This window comes from Pongo pygmaeus, chromosome 11 (genome assembly GCF_028885625.2).
Source record: "Pongo pygmaeus isolate AG05252 chromosome 11, NHGRI_mPonPyg2-v2.0_pri, whole genome shotgun sequence".
NCBI lineage: Eukaryota > Metazoa > Chordata > Mammalia > Primates > Hominidae > Pongo > Pongo pygmaeus.
Genome location: NC_072384.2, coordinates 66,808,739 through 66,832,774, shown reverse-complemented (window position 1 = coordinate 66,832,774; position 24,036 = coordinate 66,808,739). Strand labels below are relative to the sequence as shown.

At 36.3% G+C, this 24,036-nt stretch overlaps 1 protein-coding gene across 2 annotated transcripts in view; it reads right to left on the bottom strand.

The window, feature by feature from the left end:
* Positions 1–8,389: 8,389 nt before the first annotated feature.
* The window catches only part of XIRP2 (xin actin binding repeat containing 2), a 368,902-nt gene continuing 353,255 nt past the window's right edge, over positions 8,390–24,036 (bottom strand). For both annotated transcript variants that reach the window (XM_054477382.2, XM_054477383.2), the window contains 3 exons: positions 14,322–23,706; positions 12,094–12,227; positions 8,390–8,400 (listed from right to left, as the gene is read on the bottom strand). In XM_054477382.2, the coding sequence (XP_054333357.1) occupies positions 12,133–12,227; positions 14,322–23,706 (9,480 nt within the window). In that variant the 3' untranslated portion in view covers positions 8,390–8,400; positions 12,094–12,132. The remainder of the gene's footprint in view (positions 8,401–12,093; positions 12,228–14,321; positions 23,707–24,036) is intronic.

The following is a 24,036-nucleotide window of genomic DNA, read 5'->3' as shown; positions in this document are numbered from 1 at the left end:
CACCAGAAGTATTCTTTAACCAGTCTGCCCTCCTCCTGAAGGAAATGATTTAACAGGGGTTATTGGACTACCTTGAAGACTAGTAAATAAATATCTGTCGCCATTTTACAAAACATGCAGCAAAAAAGAGGATGAATACAGTAGTGGTCATTACCAATTATTGCGTCTTTGAGTTTTAAGTTTTCATTTATTAGAAGTGATATTAAGTTGATATGATAATGTGAGGGAAGTGTCCAAGTATAGCCCAACACCTCTACTGTGTTTCCAAAGAGTCTTAGGTACAGGACGTGCTGGCTAACTCACGCGTTGAATTGCATGCAAACAGCTCAGCCAGTACATCCCTGTTCCCTCTATATCTGACACATGAAAACCTTTCTCAGAACTGCTTAGTTATGTGTTTATCAGTGTCCCTTCAGCACATTCCTCCTCTTCCCCCAAATCCTGTATTTCAGACACTGCAGGAAAAGGGTTTGGATCCATCTACTGCAGCAAGAAGTGGGGTGCACGCAGCCAAAGGGCCACTGTCGTCTTCAAAATGGACCTACTAGCCTTAACATTACAAGGGCCTGAATCTTGTGTACTCTCTCTCTCTTGCTGTAAGTAAATACTCTAGCACCTGAACTTGGTGTGCATGTTATCTGTTTTCAGCAACTTTGAATCATTTACTGGTCTCTTCCTAGGTGGGTTTTATCTGCCTTTTAACATGGGCTGCACCTATGTGAAATTCTATCCTACAGCAAAACCTGGCCACATCGTGAAACAGACAAAAAGTTAACTGTATATTGAACTAATATTTGTAATAAAACACATTGATTTTAAATAATTACGATGTATATTGTCCTGATGGCCTCAATTCTTTACCACTCCCTGCATTCACACACATTGGCAGTGCTGTCTCACTTTGTTTCTTTGAGTATAAGACTGACTTTGGCTATTAGAATGAGGCAGCAGTAAACTGTGTGCCAGTTCTGAGCCTAGTGTGTCATTCCTCTTCTCCTTTACTTCTTCCATTGCCATGAAAAGAGCATGCTCAGAGTAGCTTGCAGGTCACAGGAGTATGATGAAATTACCTAGGGTAGAGTTGTCCCAGGTAAGGTGCCCCAACGAAGCAGAGCCTAGAACACAGTTCCCAGCAGACGTGCTGATGCTTGTGTGAGGCCCACAAAGACCAGCAGAACTACCCAGTTGATTTGGGGGGATGCATCTTCAGCATCTTTAAGTAAAAGTGTAGGTGATAATGCTGCAGTACAGCAACAACAACAACGATAATAATAATAAAGAGAGGAATAGGCCACTTCTGTAGGTTCAGAGGAATCTGCTATTTTAATATTTTTGGTTGTATCCGCCAACATATAACCATCCATGTTCAAAATCCCATTTTTTCCCCAAAAAGTCCCCAACTGTGTTAGGGAGTTTAACTTTCCATGGAGCTCAGCCACTGTTACTTTTAATTGTTGATTTAATTATTCATCTTTTTGTTAATTTTTTTCTCAGCATGTAGCAATGACTTCTGAGTTCCACTTTCTTCATAATCGCTATTTTCCCTGCATGTCTCAGATATTTGATACACGGTACCAGCTAGGCATTTGCTTCACCCAGTAAAGTCATGCTAGTGTACCACTGCTGAGAATTTTAACAATCGCACTGCCACCTTGTGCCCATTGCCAGCCAGGCAGAAAAGAATTCAGCTCCAAGATACCATTCCAGTCTTTGCATTTTGGGCCACTCCTAATACCAGTTAGTCCAGGTTGGGTTCTCCAAGAAGTAGATTCTGAGCCAGAGATTAATGTGTAGGAGGTTTATTAGAGTATGCTGTTGGTATCAAGGGAAAGAAAGGGAAGGGAAAGAAGCATGATTGGACAGAAGCTGACCTGAGATGCACCCTCAGCCAATTCTATAGGGAGTTCTGAGCTGGAGTGAGAGTGAGCCTTAAGAGTTGTGCTGAGTTGTCCTTCCATTGATAAAAAACAAAAATAGTCCACTTTGGAAAGTCAGTTATTTTAGCTAAAGCAATCCTGGCAGGGAGCCGACAATTAATACCCTTCTGGGGCCAGCACTTCGATCATATGTGGCAGTAAATCATTCCTGAAGAGGAATCTTGATTGTGTATCATAGAATCCACAATCACATAATTACAACTAAGTAAATTATGACAAAGTGAAGACTGATTATTTAAACCCAAAACACTTTTCCACCTGTTTACTATTATTCTGCTGTCTTCCAATTTAACAGGACTCGGTGGCTATCCATTTTCTTGGATTTCCTACATTCATAAGCATTAACTGTACTGAGTTATTTCACTTTATGTTTTGAATGCCTCTTCCTTGTCTGAGAGCTTAACACAAAAGATACCATAATTTATCTACTGTTTTCTTAATCACTCTTCCAATGCATTCAAATGGTCCCATAAATGCTTGTGGAATGGCTGTTGACTGGGTGATGCCATAGTATTTATTTGTCAGCCTTTCTATCCATTTTCCATCCATTTTATTTTCTATAAATCAGTACTATGTTGAAGAAAATGACCACACTGTAGATATTCTACGTTATCTTCCCTCTGCCACTTCATTTGCATACAAATATATAAAGTTTTAAAATTTCTCATAATATCTTTTGGGAAAAACATCCACAGTAAATGTCAGGTAGCTTAAATTAGACCTTTAAAGGACTCCATCATTGTTGAGATTAAATCATTTTTAGACAATATTTACCAAAAAAATATTTCATGTCTTCTATTAAAGTTAATTTCTAGAGGGTTGAGGCTTAGTACTCTTCAGCACTTCTCATATGTTCTCTTGGCTCTTATTTTGAATATAAATATTGTATCTGCTGCCTATTTCTGATCTCCATTACATTTGATTTTTTTAACGTAAGATTTCGTATTATCATTAATACCTTCAGAATTCAAAACTTTTACGTTACATTTAGAAATCACTCTCAGTTCTCAGTAACATTTCCAGGAAGAAAAAAATGTATTGCACTTCTCTTTTACTTTAACATCTGTGATTATCTTCCTGTAAGTTCTTTTTCTTGGCAATGAAAAAATTTTCCATTTCCCAATTGGATAGTAACCAGTAGTCAGTAATTATCAAAACACACCAGAGAAAGTATTGTTTTTCTATTTTTCAGTTTCTTGAAAAATTAATGTGTCTTTAGAAATTATTCTAGAGATGTTTATAGAAAATTGTTAGCTTGGGAGAAAATATTCCTGATGCGTAAAATGGTTGTGCATTAGGGAGTGGGTGGTAAGTTTGCATTTGTCAGTTTTATTGTAATTTGAGAAAACCATTGTCCCAATCCAAAGAATGTGTTGCTGTGAGAAAACCACTGTCCCAATCCAAAGAATGTGTTGCTGTGAGAAAGTCATTGTCCCAATCCAAAGAATGTGTTGCCCAGAGCCCCAAATCTGTTGCAAGGATTGATTGTGTGGAAGCTGCAAAAAAGACAATTCAGCACAATTTTCTGGGAAATAGAACATTTTTACAAGACTCATTGGAAGGTCCAGTCTTGAATAAATAATGCAAAACCCCTTACATGCTATGCTCTGCCATCACACAGCCTCCTGTGGAACAGCTTTTGGTCAATCATGGATTCATCTTCATTCCTTTATAACATAATTTTGTTTATGGAAATATTAATTTTTACAACATAAATCATATATTACATAGTTCTGTGACGTAAATCCCAAGAAAAGATTATGGGAACTTGTTACATAACATTAATAGCCATGTATTTTTTAAAAAACCCTGAAGATTAAACATGGTTACTACCAGTTATGGGCTGGATTGTGTTCCCCGCAAATTCATATGGTGAAATCCTAAGCCACAGCACCTCAGAATGCAGCTCTTTATGGAGATAGGGTCTTTCAAGAAGTAATTAAAGTAAAATGAGGTCATGAGGCTGGGCCCTACTCCAACATGAGTTGGAACATTATAAGAAATTGGAACACAGACACATATAGAGGAAGGCCATGTGAAGACACACAAAGAAGATGACCATCTACAAGCCAAGTAAAGAGGCCTCAGAAGAAACCAAGCAGGCCAACACCTTGATATCAGACTTTTCTGACTTCCAGAATTGTGAGAAAATAAATTTCTGTTTGGTCACTCAGTCTGTGGTACTTACTTATGGCAGCTGTAGAAAAATAATACACTGACTGCAACAATAAGAAAACTTCACTGAATTTTTGATGTGTGTGTTTAGCTACATTTTAGATCCTAAAGCTTGCTATTTAGCTGGAAGATTTTGTTATAATTAGAGTGAAACCATTACTAAATGAAATTGTATTTGCATATTTGAATTTGTAAACTCCTACATGTCATTCAAGAAAGGTGATGCAGCCAATAATCATAATACAATGCCTCGTTCTGATGAAAAATTTTTAAAAAATGTTTTCTTGAAAGAAAATGTGGTACATATACACAATGGAGTACTATTTAGCCATAAAAAAGCATGATATCCAGTCATTTGCAACAACATGGATGGAACTGGAGGTCATTATGTTAAGTAAAATAAGCCAGGCACAGAAAGACAAACATCACATGTTCTCACTTATTTGTGGGATCTAAAAATCAAACAATTGAACTCATTGACCTAGAGGGTAGAAGATACCAGAGGCTGGGAAGGGTAGTAGGAGGAAGGGGGGATGGTTAATGGGTATGAAAAATTAGAAAAAATGAATAAGTCCTACTATTTGATAATACAACAGGGTGAGTATAGTCAATAATAACTTAACTGTACATTTTAAAATAATTTAAGGAGTATAATTGGATTATTTGAAACTCAATGGATAAATACTTGAGGGCATGGATACGCCATTTTTTGTGATGTGTTTATTTCACATTGCATGCCTGTATCAAAACATTTCATGTACTGCATATATATATATACATATCTACTATGTACCTACAAATTATTTTAAAAAAAGATGAGGGCACAAAATTGCTTGTTAATTAAATGAAAAATCAGAACAATCATTATTTTCATTGTTTTCCCTGGTGTGCACAGCAGCTACTTTTAATCTTAAATTTTACCATAATTGAAAAGGGGACTAGGCTACCAAGATTAAGTGGGAAGAGTCCAACAAGAGGACCTTTGTAAAGCAAGAGTCACATTCTTTAAAAGGATCACTGACACTAAGAAACTATACAGTAATACTATGTCATGAGTTTCCATGAATTATTTCTTTCTCCATGAAAACGATTGTGTTATCTTAGTATAAAAGATTATAGAAATAATGCTGTGTCATTCAGAATATTTGAAGGGTAAAGTGCAGTAATTCAGTTTAAACAAAAAATTTGCTTCTGTAGCTCTGGCCATTTTCTTGCCAGACTTTCATAGTATTTCATTTAATTGGGTAAAAGTATGTGTTATGAACTGAAGTGTGTTCCCACGAAGTTCATATGTTGAAGCCCTAAACCCCAATATGACTATATTTGGAAATACATCCATTAAAAAGGCAAGTAAGGTTAAATGAAGTCCAGTGAGTGGTTCCTAGTCCAAAACGACTGGTACTCTTATAAGAAGAGAAAGAGACACCAGGAATGTGAGTGCACAGAGGGAAGACTATGTGTGGACCTCAACAAGGTGATCATTGGCAAGCCAAGGAGAGAAGCCTCAGGAGAAACCAACCCTAACTTCAACTTGACCCTGTACTTCCAGCTTTCTGAACTGTGAGAAAATATATTTTTGTTGTTTAAGCTACCCAGTCTGTGATATTTAATTATGGAAGCCCTAGGGAACTAATGCAATGTAGGTCTTAGATATCTATGAAGAACATACTAGTAAGAGGGAATTTGTTAGTCTTTCTGAAAAGAAATAGTTTCCAACACAGCATTTTGGTTTTATATTTATAGAATGTCAATAGTTTGTGTTTATGGAGGAGAATATAAGTCCTGTTTCATGTATGTACACTACAAATTTAGGCAAAGCCACTTATTTATGTTCATTTTTTTTCAGAATCATAAAATTTATTTGAGGAAGAACAAAGGCAGTAGAAAATTTCAAAGCCAAATTTTAAAGGAATGTGTTTTCATAACAGAAAAAATATTCATCAAATATGATAAGAAGAAAACCTGACAAACTGTAGTGATATGATTGTTATACTTATCAATTACACAGAGCAAGCAATACAAATGCAATGTGAATAATTTATTTAAGTAATGTCTAAAACCTTTCTAGTTAATTTCTGAGTATGGACTTCACATTATTCTGGAGGAAAATCAACTTTTTTCGTTAAATGTTTATAGACACATTCTATGATAATTTAATATAGGTAATTATTTCAAGAACAATAACCTTCATATCTTTAAAATGTAGAGTAAAAGAGAAAATGAAAATGTCACACTTTCTAATAATACTGTGCCTTCAGTTTAGTATTTTATTTTTTCCAGCATTATTTTAGTGTGGGTGGTAAATACTTGCCTCAAGACAAATACTTCCCAAGTCATAAGGAGTATATGTACTTAGAATGACAGTATATATCGAAAAAAGTTACAGAAGTATTTTGGTTTGCACCTCAGGTGATTCAATTTTATTTCAGAGGAAATTACAGAGAAGTTATAATAATTGTGACAAGTATCAGCAGTATAAAAATCACACCCATGATGTTTCACAGGAAAACAGAACAATATGCTAAAGTGCCATTTGAATGGAAAACATATCCATAGTGTTTCATCTCTTCATCCCATTTAAAACAAAAGTAGATGTAAATAAATTGTGAAAAAAATGACAAGGTGTAATGCAAGAAATATCCCATTGAGATAGACATGAGATTTCTGAACATTATGTTTACATCAAGTTCCTCAAAAGGGTATCCAAATTCATAAAATCTTATTTCAGAACATCAATATCTCTCAGTGCCTAAGTGTGGACTGTCAGTGGCCAGAGATATTTTACTCAGTGTCACTGTAGCACCTATTTCTTTTAATCTGCTCTTCCACCATGAGTTGTTCTGACTGCACCTCCACTCTGGGAAACAAAGGCTTAGCTGTACATTCATGGCTCAGGTCACCAAAACCTGTGTTTCCATTATTGCGGGCAGCTTCTATTGTTTCACCACGCCAATGTTTAACATCCTTTCCAAATTCCCTTAAATCCAAGCATGGCTTATTTTTAATTTGATCTACAGAATCTATTAAATCACAATTGAAAATGTTCTCATTTTTCTTGGAAAATGCAGTGATTTTCACAGTGTTAGAAAAGAAAAAGTGTAAATTTTTGCTCTTTGAATGGCTTCCTTTAATGTTTAAGAGATTTGTATCAGGAGAGATGATTGAACTTCCCCCCTTTACCATAAGGCCTCTGCTGAGGCTTGGTTTTGGAGCAGGCTGCACAGGACTGCCAGCAGCTGCTCTGTCAGTCTGTTTCTTCAGAGCCATTGCTAGTACATTCCTTGAATAAGTCTTTTCAGATTCAAATATACCAAGTAACTCGGAGATTCTAGATGTATTTTCTAACTTCTCAATTTCATATTCATTTGCAGTGTCATTTGCTTCACTCGACAAGGGTAATAGATCAGGAAATTCTAAAATAGATGTCTTCTGCCTGCAATTATTCAGATGTGAGACTGCTACATAATTGTTATTATTATTCTTATTCAAATTCTCTTTATGATTTTCTGGCATCTCCTCATCATCAGTGTTAGTAACCTGTAAAACTTCTGCACCATTAGTTTGGTTAGTTTTTTCATTTTTCTCCTTTCTAGCACTCTGCACAACCACATTATTGTTGTCATTAAGATCCATAGCACTTTTCCTGTTACTCTTTGTATCTTCAGCTTCACTCAGCCTATCTTGCACATTCTTCCCTCCTTCCTTCTTTTCATCTTTTCTTCCTTCATGCATTTTCATTTCTTTGATTCCTATAACATCCTCTTTCTGACAAACATGGGTGGACTGTAGATAAGGCTGCAAAAAAGGAAGGTGATCTTGTCCTTGTCCTTTATTTTCTGGAGTTCTAACATCTTCTAGCAGAGATTCACTTTTAAATTCAGGGGATGGCAGGGTTGTCATTTCAGGTGGCCATTTAGGTTTACTCATTTTGAGCTCTTCCTCAAAGGGTAAGGTTTTCTTAGGGATCTCCTTGGAAGGAGGCCAAATGACTTTTAATTTTCCCTTTTCCCCTAATTTTCTCAAATCATTCCTTTGCCCTTCACTGTTACCAGCATCTAAATGTTCATTATGATCTCCAGGTACAAGGGTGTTTTCTGCAGTATTTTTAGACATATTTGGTTCTTCATTAGGAATAAAGTCCACTGATCTGCTTTGGTTTTTGCAGTTCCATCTATCTTTATGCTGCTTATGTCCAAAACCTTCATCATAATTTCCTTTGGATTTGAAAAGTTGTTTAAAGTGAGGTTTGCAGTATATTTGTCCATGAAGTGATGCATAATTTCCCAAACTGCCAAAAAGAAAAAGAACACTTAGCAGTTTGTATTTACTGTAGGTTCATAGGGAATTGGGGATTAATTATTTCAATGAGTTACAGACTAGTAAACTTAAGTTACTAGCAATGGGAATGGCCCTATTAGTTGAACATTTCTGTTTGATAATATTATTACCACCAATACCTCGTATGATGTATGTCTTGCAGTGTTTAGAATTTTATGATGTGTGTCAGGTATTGGCATAATAGGTATTATAGGGTAATGCACATATAGTTATAGATGGTGCAGAGTGATAGGACTGAACTTGTGCTAATTCAATGATTTATGTGAGGGGTTGTAATTTCCAATAAATCCTGAGTAGCAAACACATACAAATCAACAATATGAGCTTCTTTGTTAACTGGATTTTGAATGAGCTGGAAGGTGTGCCTAACAATTGCTTATGTGGCCTCTTTAAGGAGATTAACAAATTGAGTGATTTAAAATTAAAATGAACTCTAGTCAGAGGCAGGAGCATAGTTTTTGAATATCTATGAATCTACACATAAAAACAGATACATCAACAAGATAGCAAAACTTAAAACCCATGGGTAACATTTACAACAAAATGAAGTGACAAGGTAGCCCCCTCAACATCAAAATACAAAGAACTAAGGAGAAACCACCAACAGACACAAGGCCAGCACGATGGTCTCATCTGTATTGGTGATAGCAGAGGGAGCAAGGAAGATGTCTGATGGACCTGAAAATATGAGACCACAAAATAACCAACTAATATTTCCTGGAAAGTATCACATGCCAATCAGAGAACAGCAGCTGAAACTTTGAGGAGATTTGTCCTATCCAATAGACAATGAGTGCAAGGTCCCTGTGGTAAGGAAGACTTGAAGAGGCTAGTGAGGTTGAATTCCTAAAACTGGGCTCCCCTTTTAAACAGAATCCCAAAGTGAGAAAAAATAGGAGAGTGGAATCAAGATTGAGCAGGATAATGATTACAGAAATGGAAGAGAAGGTTCTGAAAAATATGGAGAAGAGGAGCCAAACCAGGGAATTCTGGAAATCAAGCTGCCCTGTTTTCCTGATCAGTATATGAAAACTAAAAGAGGTAGCTCTGTGAAGTTAGAAAAACTATCCTGATTTTTATCATTCTAAGGTTTGGGAAAACTAATTTTATATAAAAATGAGCAACAGAAATATACCAAGGTAAATCATATACGAAGTTATTAAAAGAAAATAAAAGTGCAAAGGGCATTATAATATCGCTGTAGATAATGAAAACATGCCAGAAAAACATGCTCTAAAAATATATCAAAAATTTAACCTATGACTTCAAAATGAGTTAAAAGACATTAAGAACATGATAAAAGAGCTGAAAGAACATCATGAATCAGAATTTAAAATCTCATAAGTGAGGTGCCAGAAATCAGAAAAAATAGAAATAAAAGATAAAAATATCAGCAACAAAACTAAAAGAAATACAAGAGCAAATAAACACAATAAAAAGTGACTTAAGAGAAACAGAAGAATGAAAACATAACCTTTTCAATAATCAGAAAGAAATAAATATGAAAAGAATTTAAGAGAAAGAGACAGATAATAAAAATAGGCAAAAAACATTCAAGGTATAGATAATAGGAATTCTTGAAGAAAAAACTATACAATAAAACAGATTAAATATTAAATAGTTATAATTAAAACAAACTTTCTTGATACAAAAAAGTATGCAACAACATATAGAAAGAGCACACTGGGTAACTGACACTAGTGAAGAATGACCAATGCCAAGAACTAATCTAGTAAAATTGCTAGATTTTAAATAATAAAAAGAAAAAAATCTGTGGGTATATTTAAGAAAAAATATACATCTTATAAGGAAAATAAAATTAGATCGTTATCAAGCTATTCCAACACTTTATGCCAGAAGAAAATAAAATAATGCATCAAAGAATACAATGAAAGAAAGTGTAAGCCAAACATTTTAATTTCAGCAAAACTGACTTTTTGTTATAAAGGTCACAGAAAAATTTTTATCAGCATGTAAGAATTCAGCGAATACTGTTTCCATGAAGAGTTTTGAAGAGTCTACTAGAAACCAAGCTTTAATATCAGAACAACTGCAGAAACATCAAGGTAAGCATTGGTGGTGGGCATTAATATCTTGCAACCTGAAAACTAAGATGAAATAAGGGCAAAGAGGGGGATAACATGGTATGTAGTGGCTATATGATCTGAAACTGAAGATGTGGTACAATAATTTATAAAATGGGGAGGGCAAATGTAATTTTTAAATGTTTTGATAATGAAATCAGTGGTGCTAATAGATGATACTTGCTATGGGAATGGAGAAAAGTATATAGGTTAAAAGGTATTTATGGGGCAGAAATTGAAGGACTTGGTGATGGCTTGAATGTAGGGAATGAAGGAAAGGAAGGAGCCAAAGATAACTCCATGCTTTGGTCACTGAGTTAATGTTAATGTCATTTACTGATACAGTAGCATAAAGACTGTACAGTTAAAGAAGGAATTTAGATAGAAGAAAATGGGGCATATTGAGTTTGCTGTACTTATGAGAAATCTAATTGGAGAAGTATATCAGTCATTGAGATACAAGCATCTGATGCACAGGGAGATTTGGCCTAGCAGTACAGACTTCAGAGTCATTACCACATAGATTATTTAAATCATGGGAGTGGATGTGATTCACTAGAAAGAAGAGAAACGTTGAGAAGAATAAATTCCTATAACATAATTGTGAGGACCTCTTACATCTTGGTAATGGACAGAGAGTCCCCCACACAGGTGCCTGAGAAGGAGCACCCAAAGAGTAGGGGGAAAGCCATTATACTCTGTTGTTATGGAAACCAAGGGAAAAAAATGTTGCCATGAGGGTGTTCGACATTGTCAATTAAAGTCAGAAAAAATATAGTCTGAGAGATGCACATTAGATTTAGCCAAAAAAAAAAAATCAATTTTAGCATCTCAGACTACAGTCACACCAAATGTCACATTCAGTTAAATGCATTTACTTCAAGAGTTTTGGAAAATGAATGCATTTTAGCTGTGTGGATAGGGTGTTTCTGTTTGCTCTAGAGAAAAAACAGAGTTTTTCTCTTACCTGTCACTGATATTTTTCTAAATTTCAGTTTCATTTTTAAAAACTTAGTCTAGCTCAAAGACAGGTAAATTCTAACCTACCCACCACTTGTTTTGGTACATGAAGTTTTATTGGAACACAGCCAAGCCCATTTATTTACAACCACACCCATTTGTTTAGTTATCTGTGGCTGCTCTTGCTCTCTAATAGAAATTGAGTAGTGACAGAAGCAGTATGGCCTGCAAAGCCAAAATTACTTATGATCTAGCCCTTAACAGAAAATGTTTGCTACCTCCTGATCTAGAGTCTAGACTTTAGACTAACATACTAACTTAAAAATCTTGATTTGCAGAGTAACTCTTAATTTTACTTATCTGTGTGATTTTTGTGTTCGGACAAAAGGGATGCTTTTGGATTTGATTAGAAAAGTAAAATTCCTAAAGGAAAAAGGTCACAGAAATACATAATAGAACATGAGCAAATCTCCCTGTGTGGTTGTGTTAACTGATGCAGCAGCAAGATCTGGAAAAATGTGCATTTTCCTAGAGATATGAGGTTATACATATAGTACAGCTCCTGGAATATTTGTGGCAAAGACAATTAAACATTTTACCTTAGTTTACTGTTGCAATGGTGGCATCGGAAGCAGGACTTATGAAAATTCTGCTTGTCTGCCACTAGGCACTCCATTGGATAAACTGTCTTTTGACAAAGTATACATATTTCCTTGTCTTGGAGCAGCAGCTTCTAAAAATAAAAATTTACAAAGCCTTGTGTAGTGTTATCTTCAATCATATTGTAAAAACATAACAAAACAAAAACACATATTAACTGGCCATGCGGTTAAAGTAGAAAAGCTCTAAGACTACTGTCCTTATGATGTGTCTCTGGACAGAGACTAACCTATCATCAGGTCTAAGGGTCTGCTAGGATGATCTACATTACTCTAGTGCTTCTACCATTTATAGATTGTATGAGTAGACATTTATGATTTAAAAAACATACGTGAGTAAAATATGTTCATTAGACATATAAGTACATTACAAACATATATATGTGCATATATGTGAGTATATATTTTATATATATATACATATATATATATAAAATACTCAGCAATGGGGAGCTCTGAGATAACTTATCATTCTAGATAACTGAGTTTTCCCTATATATAAAGGCTTGTACCTAAGCTGGTCAAAAGTTTTTACTTCTTAAAGCATTTTAGATAGATCTTTCTAAAATACATACATATGTTTTTTAAGCCAAGGACATTGTATTTGCTTCAATATTTTCTTGATGACTTAGAGTTTACTGTAAGATACCAACTCTTAACTGTAATGCAATGAGACTGCTGAATACATTAAAATGCTCAGGGTCATTTGTCCTCAATCTAACTGGCTTTAGATTGCGGAGCTTTTTGGATTCTTGCATCTGCTTATATAGTTTTCCTACATCTTTTCTTGCTCCTCTAAAGCACCTATGCTCACTTCCTGTGGCTTTCATGTAAATGTTAGCCTCTATGAATAATAGTGGTTCTATTACTAACCAGTGTTTGTATAGTGGTTTAAAACTAACACACAACTTTCACTTCAGAATTGCTTTTTGTCCTCACAGCCACCCTGTGAGAATGACTAAGCTTTGGTATTAGTTATTTATAAGAGAAAATATGCTCAGGGTCCATTATACAAATAATTATATCTACTTTAGTGCCTAGATGGTCAATCTGGGCCACTGAGTGAACTCCTTTGCTTATTTGGTTCTAGTAGAGGACACATTTTTATGTTTATCACAAGTTTCTTTGTATGTTCTATGTGTTTTTGAGCTATCTTAACAGAAGCTGAGCATTTGAAATTAATTAGACAGCTTTGCTTAATTATGCCAGAAGCAAGCACATTAAGAACCATATTTACCTGATAAACTAGACACATATGTTGCAAATATGATGGAGGCATAATTATTAGTTTCAGCAGTTTTTATTTTTAAGCTTGCTATTTCTTTCAATCTGTCTAAAAGAATGGACTAAACTAATGATGCACATTAATTATATAAAATTATTTTATCATGAAGCCTCATTAATTGCAAGAAGTAGGGAAATGAGCTGTTCTTTGATGTTAAAAATCATGTACTAAGTTCATATGATTTAAACCTCCCTCCTTCCAAATAAAATCAAAATTTTAAAATGTATTGTTTACACTCATTTGTGAATGAGGTTGATTGAGCAGTGATTTAGTTTATTTTTTAGAAAAGTGAAAAAATCAGTTATAAAAAAATGTGGCATCAGAGAAAACTAACTCTATCCAACTCAGTAGCAATAGTTGAATATATAAAAGGTCTAATTCCACACCCACACTTTTGTCAGAGATACAGTTCATTAAAAATACTAAAGCACACATGAAGAATGTAAATTGTGTCTCAGACTTCTATCAGTCTGTATTGAACTCAATGAAAATATCATTTAAATCTGGCAGTTAAAAATATGTCAATATTAGGTCAAGGGATATTATTTATTATTGTCTAGAATAATTGCATGAAATAAAATCATTGCTATACCTGTTGCTTTATCCAAAGCTTTATTTACCTTGACAAATATGTCCCAGTAATCTGTATAATAGTATTTGTTATTCTCACACAGTGCAAGTAAATCATACTAGATGCTTTTGTGAAAAGAACGTTGTAAAAGCAAGCATATAAAGAGTATATAAGCATACATGGGAAGCTGTTAGTTTTAGGTTATATTGTTTGGTTGTTTCCACACACTCTTTTTAACTGCACATCATTTTGGCTATGGAACACATGCCTTTAAATGGTTAATCTTCTTTAACACATTGCAAGCTCATTTACCACTTATAAATGCAGATTCCTCTTGGAAGGTGGTTCTCATCTCAGTTGCAGAAGCATCTGAGGTTGCATATCCCAGGCTTTTAAAAACTCTTCCACTCTCCTGCCACGTCTTTTGAAAATTTTTTCTTACTTCTTTAGGTGAATCAGAGATATCTAAAATATGTCCAGCAATGACATCCTCATAGGTTGGTGGGGCATGCTTGAAGTCACAGCCAGATTTGCCAGCTTCTGAGCTATGTGATGAAGAGGTTTTCATCTTCGACTCAACAATTTGACTCTCAAATGCATCCATGCCTGAGAAATGTTCACTTAGAGACCTTGTTTTAGAATAGATCCTGGGCTGCTTAACAGGAATCTTTTCTTGCAGCTCTCTAGGATGTTTGCAAGAAGAGTCTGTAAAACTCGTGTTTCCTGAAGATGTTAATCCAAATTCCTCCTTACAAAAAGTATGACTTTCTTGTTGTATATTATGGTTTGTTTCTCCATTTGCATAAACTCTTCTATTTGACTTTGCTTCAGAAACTGGGCCATGCTCAAATTCCCTGAACCATCTGTTTATTTCATTTTCATGGTCATTCACGAAATTTTCAGCCATTTGAACAGTTCGGTTGGCTGCTTCATATCTCTGTGTGTGCTCTGACAGGCGAGGAGGCACTTCGATCTTACGGATGATTTCAACTGCATCATAACTTTCAGTGTCGGGCATTATGTGATCAGTGGAATTTAGTCCATCTTTATGAACATAAGTAGCTCTCTTCTCCACTTTCCTGATTTCCTCTTGGGCGTCCGCAGATTCTCTGAAGGAACCACTAGCAGCATGATTTATATTTACCGGTATTGTGATTGTAGGTGGAGAGTCCCTACCACGAGTTTCTATCTTAATTTGACGACGAAGTGTTGCAGGAGACATGATGATTTCAGACCTCTTCTCTACAATTGGAACCGGGGTTGCTGCTGGACATGGGATGGCCCCTTTGGATAACTTTGCGGTGGTGTCTTTGAGTCTGACAAGTTGTTCAGAGCGACTCCTGGGTGGAGAAGGGGAAGTGTTTGCTCTGTGAATTTCAGATGTTTGCGACATGGGCCTTCTTGGCGGGGATTCAACATAACTGTCCTTTTTAGGGGACTGAGAAAGCTCGTCCTTAGTAGGGTTTTCTGTTCGTCGGGCAGTAGATTCTATTGTGATAAAAGTTGGTGACGGTGGGCGTGTTTTTAAAGAGGGAGGAGGAATGTTGCTATCATCGAGTTTAATTTCCTGATGGGTTTTCACGTGACTATGAACAGTTGCTTCATGATGAGCTGCTACTTGGTGCTGCACTGTTTTCTCTTTGGCAATTTTATTTTCTTTCTGTTCACTATTTTTATTATTGCTGACATGAACATTAGATACTTTGGATGGTGTTTCATCAAGACTAGTGGGTTTATTTCCCGGTTTTCCTGTTTTGGAGGACATCATGGCTATCTGAATTATATTTTCATAGGACACAAGCATATCTTCTGCTTGAGTTTTAATATGTGTTATTTCTTCTTTTACTTTTTCTAAATTATTCTCCATGGCAATGTGAACTGCATATTCTCTCTTTTCTTCACTTATCAGCCATCCTGGGATAGTATTTAACAGTGTCTGAAATGTTTTAAGGCCACTTTTATTTGGCTCTGCTTCAAACTGTTTTACTCTCCACAAAATCTGTTGTAGTTCTTCACGTTTTCTCAAGAATTCCACTATATTTACGGCACCTTTTCCATCATCCTGCTGGGATTCTTTCACAGAGGAAAAGAAAGATTTGTTCTGTGTAATCTCTTGCTTTGAATCTTCAGTATTAGAGAGGACTTGTTTCTGTTGTATGTCCTTGACTTCGAGACATTTTTCTTCCTGCAGACTATTATATGGCTGGGGCAATTTTTTATGTCCAGCTTTACTTTCAGAGGTCTGTATTTGTGTTTGCTGAAAATTCTGAGTCTGTGAATCAAGACGTGCATCAATAACCGTTTGCTTGGCGACCTTTGGTGCTGATTTATTCTTCAGATGTTCTTGTTTTCTTTCAGTTATTAATCTCTCTTCTTTTCGACCAATCATTGATGGTCCCTGATTTTTTTCTTCACTTCCTGGAAGTTTCCCTCTGTCAGATCCCCTAAATTCTCTTTGCTTCCCAGGAACTACCTTGAGCTTATCTTCATGGTTCTTCTGTATGGATTCTGTAGGCAATTGTATTGTGACTCTTTTCTCCTTCTTAGGTAACTGATAATGTCTTTCAGCCAGAGATTGCTTAGGACTACATTCAGTGCTTGCTTCAGTTTTCTTGGTTTCCAGATATTGTTGTTTGGTAAAGGTTTGAACATCAATCTCAGATTGCTGTTTATGACTTTCATAGCTGTGGTCTGTTTCATTTAATGTATGATCTAGAGTTGGAAGTTTGATGGTTTTAACTTTGAAATTTGGGGAAATTGGTTTGCTTTGGGGCAAGTGCAACTGCTCCAAATACTTCTTCTGTTGTGTTTGTTGGGTACTACATTCTTGGTGACTTTGTTTAATTTCATAAGCTGATTTGGATTGCATAATGTCCCTTGAGCTTTGTAAAACTTCCTTTTTCATCTTATCTTTGTCTTCTGAGGCTGCTAAAACATGGTGGAGCCTCATGGCAGCGACTGTTTCTGGCGATGTTGTGGAGAGTTGGTTATCAGAACACACTCCTAGTATCCGAGCATTACTTTGAGAGCCTGGGCTGGGTTGAACCACGGTGCATTCTGAATCAATTCCAGATAGGGAAACCTCCTCATTGGTTTTTTGTAATGGCATTTCCTTTTCCACCTCTGTTATGTGTTGATTTTGGCTTTGAGTTTTAACAATGTTGTAGTAAGAACTCTCCTGTTTCTGTTTTTCAATTTCTTCTTTTTGTTGTCTATATTTTTCTTCAGCAATCATTAAAGGTGTCTTAAATTTTCTCATATAAGGTTTTGGACTTTGTTGTCCTGAACTCTCTGGAAATGAATGAGATTTTATAAGAGGTGCAATCTGTTTTTTCTTGGGTGCTGAAGTTCCTGGAACTGTGTGTGAGAGACAGTTCTCAGAGTCAATAGATAATTGTTTTCTTTCATCAAGACTCTTACTAATAACGTTCTGCTTTGTCTCCGTGTGTTCACTGCTGGTCGTCACCAGTACGTTTTTCTGATCCTTTGAGGTAGTAATTTTACATTCCATATCTGACAGGGAGGTTGCCAATTCAACTTTGGGGGGAAAATTGTTCTTATTATCTTTTATATGCTTGGGAAGTTTGGGTTTGGGCAATGTGGGAGGTGGCAACACACCTGATTTTCCTGTTATGATTTTAGCCTGAGAATTCTGAGAGTTCGAGGCTTCTTTTTGGGAATATTGTTGCATGAAGGCTCCACTGTGCTTTTCTGGAGCAGAGGAGGAAAGGAGATGTGCTGGTTTTTGAGATGGAGTTGGAGGAGGAGGAGGCGGCAGAAACATCGATGGACTTTCTCTTTCAGATTTCTCATCTACTGGAGGTGGAGGAAGAGGGAGGCCTGGAAAACTTTCAAATTCAGCCTTTATCTTCTCTGTGGACAGTGAGGGAAGAAACTCATTTTTTTCAGGAAACATCATTAAAGGAGGTGGAGGAGGAAGAGGAAATTCAATTTCAGATGATGCATTAGAAGGTGGTGGAGGAGGTGGAGATGGAGGTGGAAGGGGGCACTCACTTTCTTTTACATTATTCTCAGGGTTAAAGTTGATTGGATTCAAGGACCTTTCCATTGCCATTTTTAAGTCCATGGAAGTATTTGTTTTCATTAGAAAGTCCTGGCTTTTCAAGTGAACATCAGTCTCCTGCTTTTTGTTGCTTGCCTTAAATGTATTGTGACTTTTTTCAGAGACTTTCACTTCTGTTACATTGGATGTGTCTTGTTCTACAGGCAAAGGCTGCCACATTGGTTGAAGGTTTATATTCTTTTTCTTTATATCCTCATTAGAATATTTTGTTTCTTGCTTTAACAAAGTTTGCTTCTGAAAGTCCCCTGAAAGGTCATAAGTTCCTCCAACTGGCATGCTGACTGGATGCTGGGTGGGACTGGGCTTGGAACTTTGTGTATCAGTTAATATTTTAATATTTTTGGTCTTTTTAGGACTCTTTATATGAAAACCCTCCGTTTTCTGGTGGTCATTTCTCAGTTCATATGTCTGTTGCTTTCCAATGGTTTTATCAGCAGATTGGATGGAATTAAAGACATCATCCTTCTTCAGCTCTCTCACTGCCCTGTCTGATTCTTTAGTTGTTAGAGTATTCTTAACTGACACAGTTGAAGCTAATTGTCTGCTCATATATTCATCTCTAAGATGCTGTTCTCCTGTGATATCAGTCCAGACACCCATTTTGTCTCCTGATTCCAAAACATTTTTAATAGATTTATGGTGTGAATTAGATAGTCTTCTAAGGCTTTTCTCCAGAGCATCATTGTTTTGTTCACGATCTATGACAATCTTTACAGTGCCTTTGGGGGCTTTTGGAAGATTAACCTCAGTTCTTTCTTCTACTAAATTGCCATGACAAGATTTCCCCATAGTTTGACTGAGAGTATCTGCTCCCCCTTGCCACTTGGCTGCTGGCTCAAATGGTCCTGGCTTTGGCTGAAGAAGGCTATTTTTGTTCCTCTGGACAGCAACCTGATGAATATCTGTTTTCTGCTCTCCTGAGGATCCTGCCATCACAGCTTGAGCATCTTTTTTGATTATACCTTCTTTATGTACCTCTTTGAAACTTCTTTGTGCTTCTTTCAAAGACCTTAGTGATGTTTCCAGGTCATCTTTGAGAAGCTCCTTTTTCAGAATTTCTGTCTTTGTATTTGTAGCTTTTTCAAGGCATTCAATAGCTTTCTCAATATCACCAGGGATGGCATCAGGCTGTTTGGAGTCTTTCCATCGATGGCTTGATTCTTTAAGTGACTTGAGTGTGGCTAGCATGTTACCTTTTGTAATTTCTTCTGTTTTCGTCACTGTTTTCTGATTTACAGCCTGGCTGCGGGAATTTAGGGTTGATGTAAAATCACCTTTTATAATCTCTTCTTTGGGTATCTTACCAAATGTACTCTGAGGCTCAGTCATAAAAACCTTAACTGTGTTATGCACATCTCCAGGGATGATGTCAGTTTCACTAACAGTATGCTCTACCAGAGACTGCCTTTTCTTCAGTAACAGTTTTGTACCTTCAACATCACCACCAATGATTTCTTTCTCTCCTTCTTGTTTCTTAGCTGTCAGTGTTTCATTTGACTCTGTGTGGAGTTGTTTCAGATAATCCAAAGCTCCAGCTTCTATGCACGTTGTGAAAAACTGAACATTGCCTCTCTCAGAGGCATCAATTTTAGCCCTTTCAGATATTTTATTGTTTGATGTGGAAGACAATAAATTATGAATGGTACGTCTGACATCACCCCCTATTACTTCTTCACGCTCAATTGTGTCACCATCATTTTCATGAAGAAGACAATAGATAGTCATGTTAATATCTCCTCTTTCATCTTCCTGAATTAAGATGCCTTTCTTCACAGATCTTTCCTCGGAGAACAGGTTTTTTATTGCTTGTTGTACATCACCTTTCACTATCTCTTCTTTTTCAGCATGAAATTCAGTTGATCTGTTTAATAATTGAGTTTTGGTAAAATTAACATTTCCCTTCTCTTCTTCACTAACCAAAATCTCTTTTTTAGTACAGTCCCTTTTGGAAAGTAGGTTCACCATTATATTTCTGAGATCAGCCCTGATAATTTCTTCTTTCTGTATCTCAGGAGATGCTTGGTTCATTAGCTTGTATTTTGCCATTCGAACATCCCCAACTTCATCAGCTTCAATGATGATTCCAGGAGCCTGGATAACTTTTTGAGAGTAGAGATCTTCTAAGGTTTCTTTAATGCTCTTGCCAATAATTTCTATCTTTTCTACTCTAGTTTCATTAAATTCATGAAGTGGTGTTGTTTCAAAGAGCCACGTAGTTGTTTTGACATCAGAAGGAGGGATTTCTTCCCTGGTCATTTTTGTGATACCTTTATGTGCTTCCATAATAGAATCGAAAGTTTGATTTTCAAAAAGCCACACAGCCTGCTTAACATCACCTTTCTGCACATCTTCCTGAGTGACTGTCTTGATATTTTCATATTCTAACCCTTCTCCTCTCAGTTCATCCATAGTGTGGGTTTCAAATAGCCAAGTAGATGTTTTAACATTGCCCTTTTGTATTTCATTGACACTTACTGTTCGTATATAGTTATTCTTATCAAAATTTTCAGACTCAAAGAATTGTTTACTTGTCTTTACATTGCCACCTTGTATATGGTCAATACTGGGCATAATATTATGTGATTCTTTAGATATCTGATCCAGTGGCTGAGTTTCAAATCTGTATCTGACAGAAGTAACATCTCCCTTCTGAATGTCTTCTTGTGTGACAGATTTAATAACATACACAGTTTCTGATTTATTAATAGAGTCTAATGGCTTTGTTTCAAAAAGCCACCTTGTTCCTCTCACATCTCCATGAATTACCTCTTCTTTTTTAACTGTGGTCACTTCATGATAGGACCCTTCTCGGTCTTGAATAGCATAGAGTGGCTGGGTTTCAAAGAGCATTCTGTAGCTTTTTACATCACCCTGTATTACTTCTTCAGTAATTGTTTTCTTGGTGCTGATATAGTCAGAGTCTTCTTTAATTTCATCTAAAGAAAAAGTCTCAAAAATAAAGCACCCCTTTCTTACATCCCCACCTTGTATGTCTGTCACTGTCTTAACACGTTCATCACCTTCTTGGCTTTCTTTTATCTTATCAATTGGTTGGTTTTCAAAAAGCCACCTACAGTTTAAAACATTGCCTTTCTGAATATCTTCAGTTTTTAAGGTTTTGATCTTTTTCAAAACTTCCTGTGAACTGGAACTTATAGAATCTAAGGACTGATTTTCAAATTTATACCTCATGCTGGAAACATCTCCAGCTTGTATATCCATTTCAACAGGCTTGATTTCCTTTACTTCTTCTCCTTGTATGCTGTCCAAATTTTCTGTCTCAAAAAGAAAACATGCTGTACGAACATCCCCACCTTGGATCTCCTCCTGTTTTACAGTTTGCAATTTGACTGTTGTTTCAGAGTCATCTTTTATGGTATCAAGTGGCTGAGTTTCAAAGAGCCAAGTACAGGTTTTGACATCTCCCTTATGAATTTCTTCACTGCTGGTCACTAACGAAACTTTTTCATAAAGAGACTCCATCGGCTGGGTCTCAAAAAGCCATTTACAGGTTTTGACATCCCCTTTAACAATATCTCTAGTTTGCTCAGTTTTACTTTTTGTTTCTTCCATATCACTAAAATATTTAATTGAATCAAGAGGTTGGGTTTCAAACAACCACTTGGCAGATTTCACATTTCCAGTCTGTATTTCTTGAGCCGATATTCCTCTAATTATTTGAAATTTATGAATGCTTTCATCAAACTGGTCAATGGGCCTTGTTTCAAAAAGCCACCTACAGCTTCTTACATCGCCTCTTAAGATTTCTTCTTGCTGGACTGTCTTTACTTGATGGTATTTTCCAAGGGGATCTTGAATGGCATACAGTGGTGTTGTCTCGAAGAGAGATTTATTTAACTCTACAGCACCTCTTATGACTCCTTCCACCTCTATTTTATGTGATGCATCAAATTTAATTAAATTGTTTGATTCAAAGATATGTGCGTAATTCTTCACATCTCCTCTGTCAACTTCTTCAAGTTTCACTGTTCGTGTGTACTCCTTTTTATCTTTTCTAATGTCTTCCAGAGGTTGGGTTTCAAAAATCCATTTTTGATGCGTAACATCCCCTTTTTCTTCTTCAGAGGCAGTGATTTTTTGAAGCTTTCCTATATCAGGACTGTCTTTTAATGCCTCAATTGGAAGTGTTTCAAATAGATGCTTAGTAGTTTGTACATCACCCCCTATTATCTCCTCACGTTGTAGAGGATCTGCATCAGGAACTTCTTTTAGAATGTCTAATGGCTGTGTTTCAAACATCCAACACTTTCTGGAGACATCTGTACCTATTATTTTTTCCTTTTCAATGATGACCTCTTCTGACTCTTTGATTTTCTCCAAAGGTTGGGTTTCAAATAACCACTTTGCCTTACTCACCCCACCTTTGACATTTTCTTCCATGGATATTCCTCGGACAACTTTAATTTCTGTGATATCTTTGTTAATTGTGTCCAACGGCTGTGTTTCAAACATCCACCGTGCTGTTCTTACATCTCCCTTTTCAACATCTTCCCTGTGAACAGTTTTAATTTCCAGCATTTGGCCCGAACCATCTCTAATAACATATAATGGTTGAGTTTCGAAACATTTTATACTTCTCTTAACATTTCCTTTAATTTCTTTGAGCTCAGACCTAAGCTGCAGTAAGTGAACCTCATCCACTGAATGAAGCTGTCCAAGTTGATCTAGATGTTGAGTTTCAAACATGTATCTCACAGTCTTGACATCCCCCCCAGTTATGTCCTTACTGATAGTTACCACTGATTCTTCTTGACTTTGATGCATTTTATTCATTGAGTCCAATGGCCTTGTTTCAAACATCCACCGAGCTGTGCAGACATCTCCTCTGGCTAGCTCAGGAATTTTCTCTGCATTTTCTACAGTGTCAGAAGAATGAGCCCCGAGTGTGTCGATGGGTTGGGTTTCAAACATCCATGTGGTATATTTAACATCGCCACCAGCAATGATTTCTTGATCAGCAATGCCCCTGGAAATGTCACCTTCATCAGGAGAGCCATTATTAATGGAATCCAATGGTTGATTCTCAAAGATCCATCTAATGGACTGCACCTCTCCCTTCAGAATTTCATCCCATTCCAAGTATTCTCTTTCTGAGTTCAGATCTTTTTGAGAACTGTCATTTGTGTTTTCAAAAATATACCGGGCTTGTTGCACATCTGCTGAGGCTGAACTCCCTGAGTTCATTTGACTAGAAACAATCTCAGAAACCTCACTGATATAATCTTTTTCTAAGTTTTTTCTTAACTCAGGATGGATGTGTTTATATAAACGGTTTAATTCATACAAATTTCTTTGCTTGGAATATACATCTTTGGGGACTGGTAGTCTTCTAGGAGGACTGGGCAGTTCAGGGGACTGGGAAAATGCTGTCACATCTACTGAAGTTTGAAGTACGTCAGGTGGGGGAGGAGGAAATTCTTCTGTCATTCCTGAAGAAGTAGCATTAATTTGTGCCAGAGTTGAGGAAGTGACACTGTGATCACTATATCTTGTAGTTGATGTTTCCTTCCTCTGGCTGGTTGAAATGCAAGAAGTGGAAGAGGTACTCACAACTGACGATGGCTTTAAAGTCTCTTCATATTCACTTTCAATCTTCAGGGGAGAGAAAATCAAATCTTATAAAGGTGAGTGTAGTGGCAGAGGCTTCCTAGGCACTGCCCTTAATTGGTCTGTAACCTGGACCCTCCTATGATATCTCCATTGGGAACAATATGTGATATACTCATTTAAAGACCAACTTAGGAATAATAGTCAATATTTGTCACTCTCTCTCCTATAATCCATTTTTACTTGTAAAGTTATATTTGCTATTCAATGCAACAAGGACTCAATATTTTAAAATTTACACATAATCGTGATTTTTTTTTCCCCCTTTACTTAATGTGGTATGCAGAGTAATCTAGAGGGAAACAGTAAAAGTCT